At 44.0% G+C, this 2,500-nt stretch overlaps 1 protein-coding gene across 1 annotated transcript in view; it reads right to left on the bottom strand.

Annotated features, from left to right (window-relative positions):
- Positions 1-2,080: 2,080 nt before the first annotated feature.
- The window catches only part of LOC143021109 (uncharacterized), a 1,407-nt gene continuing 987 nt past the window's right edge, over positions 2,081-2,500 (bottom strand). Inside the window, exon 1 of the mRNA XM_076178395.1 lies at positions 2,081-2,500. This exon is cut by the window's right edge and continues 987 nt beyond it. Within this exon, the coding sequence (XP_076034510.1) occupies positions 2,081-2,500 (420 nt within the window).

The raw sequence follows: 2,500 nt of genomic DNA, 5'->3' as shown, positions 1-2,500 counted from the left end.
TATAAGCCTCTTTTGAGATAAAACTATTACTGATGAAAATAAATGTTGTGGTGTGTAGTGGAGTATTTATATTGTCTTGTAAACTTAGTCGTCAATGAATTAGCCATGTAGCGGGTGTTCTCCTTTCCTACCATTGTTAAAATCACGCTATGAAACCCCTTTTCAAGAAACACAGACACTAAATTCATTGTAATCAACTCTTTTGAGAGGTTTGTTAATATATATTCACATCTCTTAAATTCGTGGAGGGACTTGCATATATTTTGGACACGTCATTCATACTTTATATGAGGAACCTGATTAGGAACATCGATAACACAAACAAGAAGCATGACAATACGTTACTAGCTGTCAGTTTTAATGAAACTTGCATTAGGGAGAATCACCTGCCTAGATACAAACACACGCGCGCGCGCGCACACACACATTAACAACTACATGGGAAAATATTAAAGCTGAAATATATCCCGTGTATATGTATCGGAAAATTGGAGAGCGTATTGCTGAACTAGAAATGATTCTTCCTAATTATGGGATCATAAAAATAAACATCGAACGAGAGATGAGGACTAAAAAAAAAAAAAAAAAAAAAATTGTGACAAAGATGACATTTGGATGGAGAGAAGTTTTTAGTTTGATAGAGGAAGTAGACTGAAGGACACTCGGGTCTTCATGCATCAACTGATAATCCTGAAGAGGCCACAGAGGAAAGGAGAATGAGGAAGAGGAAGACGATGAGTTCGAAAGCTGAAGTGATGCGTCGAGTACAAGAAACCAAAGTACCCATAAATGAGCATTCTATGGAATGTTTGCAGCCGCAGGGAGGAGAGCACTGTGTTAAAGCGCTATCACACTGGGCTATTTCTTCCTCCAACCTCCGATTAATCGGCGGTACGACCCACCTCCAGAACCTTTTCCGCCCCTGAAATCAACATGGCAAAATATTCTGTTTTCTCAACAAAAAGGTAGACAACTTGGTCACCTTGGTCTTTGGATCACGTGTTGGACTCGTGATCGACAGCTATTTCCCTCCCGTAAGAGAGCTCAAAGCTCGTATGACCGATCTATGGGTAAGGCTATGACCTTACACGCACACACACCCCGAACTCCCAGCCCACGAGAGTTGGAGTAACGACTCGAAGCGCAGCTATACTGAAATAATTTCAGCCCTGGGCAGGATTCGAACCAGGTACCGCCGGCACCCCCGTACTGACAGTCTGAGACTCTACCAACCGCTCCACCGAGTCGTTTCAATGTGATAGCGCCTTAAGTTACGGGCAGTGTCAAACACTTTACTCAGTTCTGTTCCATCATCTGTAGTATTTATCTACCAAGAGCATTTTCCACCTTACAAGGGAGGTAATTAACCAAGGCATATGCCCAGTCTTGCTCGTTCCACTCCCATCCACCACTTATTCGTTTTCCTTTCTGTTACAAAAACATCCTCGTTAGGACTATATTTCGCAAACGAGTAGGGGCGAATCACATGTGAGCAAAAATGAAAAAAGTAATACAATAAAATATATAATTCTATTTACAAGCTAACACCCAACTTACAACAACTTTACAAAATATGAAATATACAACTGATCCTTGATTAAAAGAACAAAGGTCTGGCTAGGGAGTCCAGGGATCTAGCTCCAGGGAACTAGTTCCAGGAAAGGGAGCGACGTGGTGACGAAGAGACGCCAGGATCTCTCTGAGAAGAGTGACACACGACACCAGTCGCTCCTACTTTTTTTTTTTTTTTTTTTTTATTGATTGCAAGTATTTACAAAAGAAAAAAAAAACTTGCGCGGGTCACAACCCGCTACTTCCTAAGAAGTCTGAAGGACTTTTACAATGTATCACAAAACTAAAGGTAAATATGCTGGCAGCCATCTCTTCGGTACTCTTCTGTCTCCCGGTCTGATGTGTCGTTTTGTCTCAGTCCATGCCTTCCGGGATCCCAGGTAAGGACGGCCAGTCGTCTTTGCTGTAAAGAAAGAAAAAGTCATGGTGAGCGGATATGCTTGTTGTACATAGGCTATATATTCAGTGTGTATTCATCACGAAAAGAAAAAGAATAAAATGGGGGGCATTATCTGGGAGGTGATACTTCCGTTAGGCGCCGAAGCCGGTATGGGTTGATCGCGCCCAACAGCCTCCTCACTAGACCCTCCGGTGAAGTGGCAGGACCCGCTCGAAGAAATGCAGACGCTGTACAGGTAGTCAAGTAGTGGACCAGCGTATTGGCCCCCACCGCGCCGCAGTGTTGGCAGTCTTCTTGGCGTCCCGCAATCTCCCAGAAACATCGATATCCTAGCCTAAGTCGATGTAGGATCACTTCTTGTGGCCTGGAGAGGCGCATTCCTGTGGCCAACTTCTCATAGTTGGAAGTCCTCTTGTACCACAGGGCTGACGGCCTCATGGGCGCCATCAACTTGTGCTTTTCTACCTCTCGCCGGGTCAGTGTTCTTGTGGCGATGGTCAAGATCTCTGCCCGACTCGGGAGCACATC

This window comes from Oratosquilla oratoria, chromosome 41, assembly GCF_046742065.1.
Source record: "Oratosquilla oratoria isolate Oo_2021 chromosome 41, ASM4674206v1, whole genome shotgun sequence".
NCBI classification, from domain to species: domain Eukaryota; kingdom Metazoa; phylum Arthropoda; class Malacostraca; order Stomatopoda; family Squillidae; genus Oratosquilla; species Oratosquilla oratoria.
This window is presented reverse-complemented; position numbering and strand designations above follow the sequence as displayed.